Here is a 1828-nt window from a genome sequence, read left to right as displayed (position 1 = left end):
AAGCCAAACACCAACATCATCAAATATACAGTTGAAACCAGATATTTACATACTCTTCAGATAAAAACATAAAAAACATTATGTTTAACCCGAATGACCACCCGGTCAGCTGGTGGTGTCTCTGCTCTCAGCGAAGGCGGTCGCACTTTCTCCTCTCCTCCTCACCCTTATCTTCCCTGCTTCGCCTCTATGTCCTTGTCTTGTCTTGTGTGAATTTACTTTCCCTGGAACAGTCTCTCACTGTCGTTCTCTAAACCTAAAGAGAATTATGGATTTGATCAACTGGTCTCTGAGTGCTATTGACACCCTTTTCTCAACGAGAAGTCGGGGCTCGGGAGAGCCTGAGTGCCCTGGAGGGACTTTCCCTGCCGGTTACACGATGGACGGGTGGCAGAACTGGAGGACCGTGTGCCTGGCGGGACTGTCGATCGAGGACGCTGAAGATATCTACCTATTCGGAACCATGATAACAGGGTTCATGCTGATCGGCGTTGGCTTAGCCCTGGTTTATCAGAGAAATAAGAAAGCGGAACCGGCTGTTCAAACCCCCACAAGGCTGCCCGCTGGATTCGAAGCGACGGGACGAGGTGCGACCTCTCACAACGAACGTAATATGGTCAACACCTTGGAGACGCTTACAGCTGCTGTGAAGGCTCAAAACAACACCATTGAGCGTATGAGGGGAAACATCAGAGAGAGGCCTGCTCAAAATAAGACCCTTGAGCGACAGTTGGAAAACATCGCGGAACGGATCACTGCAGTTGTGAGGTCTCAGAATCAAAAGACTGACAACACCACGGAACAGAAGTTTGATACCATCATGGGGAGGCTCGCAGCTCTTCAACGGGAGATCGAGAGACCAGCCTCGGAGTGCTAGAATTCGAGCTGCTCACAAAGGAGAAATCAACAATATTCAACATTTGGACACCACGGCCCCAGCTGCAGGCCCAAGGCTGGAGCCCACCAAAACAACTCCCTGATAACGACTGTGTGATGACTATTCTTCCCGCCCCATGAAGGACACCTGGATTGGCTGGAGGACTGTTTACTTAGCCTGATAGGCCGAAGGACACTGTCTCAGCTAAACTATGGACACGCACACACACACACTTACACTGATAAGCACTCACTCATCCCCCTCCCTTTCCAATGCCTTCGATGCTTGTGCCCTACCGGGGATGATAGCAGTCAACTGGACCAGCACAGATGCTGCAGGACCGGATGCGCTGTCTACGCCGGCTCTCTCTTACCCTTTACCCGCCCCTGTTGCTTGTCTCGTGTTTCTATGGTGTATTGATAGTCATGTGCTTTTGTGCTGAGGTGTTTTTTCTTTTATCAAACTGTTCTCCCACTAGGAGCTCAGTCTGAGTGGAGTTTTTTTTTCTCCTCCTCTTACCTCATGTAGTGTATTTTCGTTGTCTTTTTTCCTATCAGCCTACCTTCTGACATGTCTGCCCAATGTGATGTTTGTGTAAAGTTGGTCAGAAGGTTCCTTTGTGAGTGCGCATGCGCCATTAGCGTGCTGCCTGCTGTAACCCCTAATTTCCCTCGGGATGAATAAAGTATTCTGATTCTGATTCTGATTCTAAACAAAACATCACAAACAGAACCCCGAACAGCCCTGACCCACTACATAGCCCCCACCTAAGGGGTCAGTCGTCCCCAACGACCCCATTACCCCACACAAAGTCCTGCAAATGTCCAGGTGCCTTCTTTTGGCGCACCGGCCGGTCTCGACCGGCGGGGGAAAAGTCACTCGGGTCAGAACATGGGGTGCCACCAGCATCCCCTGCCAGCGAGCGGTCGGTACGGTGAGAGCCTGTCCCGG

The 1828-nt window shown here is 50.8% G+C and overlaps 1 protein-coding gene across 1 annotated transcript; it reads left to right on the top strand.

The window, feature by feature from the left end:
- The first annotated feature begins 268 nt into the window (after nucleotides 1–268).
- LOC146638291 (uncharacterized) lies at nucleotides 269–1143 on the top strand. Its single transcript, XM_085367384.1, has one exon. The coding sequence runs from the start codon at nucleotides 269–271 to the stop codon at nucleotides 875–877; it is 609 nt and encodes a 202-aa protein (XP_085223510.1). The 3' UTR covers nucleotides 878–1143.
- The last annotated feature ends 685 nt before the right edge of the window (nucleotides 1144–1828 follow it).

Source organism: Diplotaxodon limnothrissa, linkage group LG2 (genome assembly GCF_057381915.1).
Source record: "Diplotaxodon limnothrissa isolate DT_005_m linkage group LG2, D_limnothrissa_male_GT1.1, whole genome shotgun sequence".
Taxonomy (NCBI): domain Eukaryota; kingdom Metazoa; phylum Chordata; class Actinopteri; order Cichliformes; family Cichlidae; genus Diplotaxodon; species Diplotaxodon limnothrissa.
Note: the sequence above shows the minus strand (reverse complement) of the source record. Positions and strands in the feature narration are given on the sequence as shown.

Excerpts from the sequence above, each read along its gene's own strand:
- LOC146638291 (XM_085367384.1), top strand. The coding sequence starts at position 269 with ATGGATTTGATCAACTGGTCTCTGAGTGCTATTGACACCCTTTTCTCA.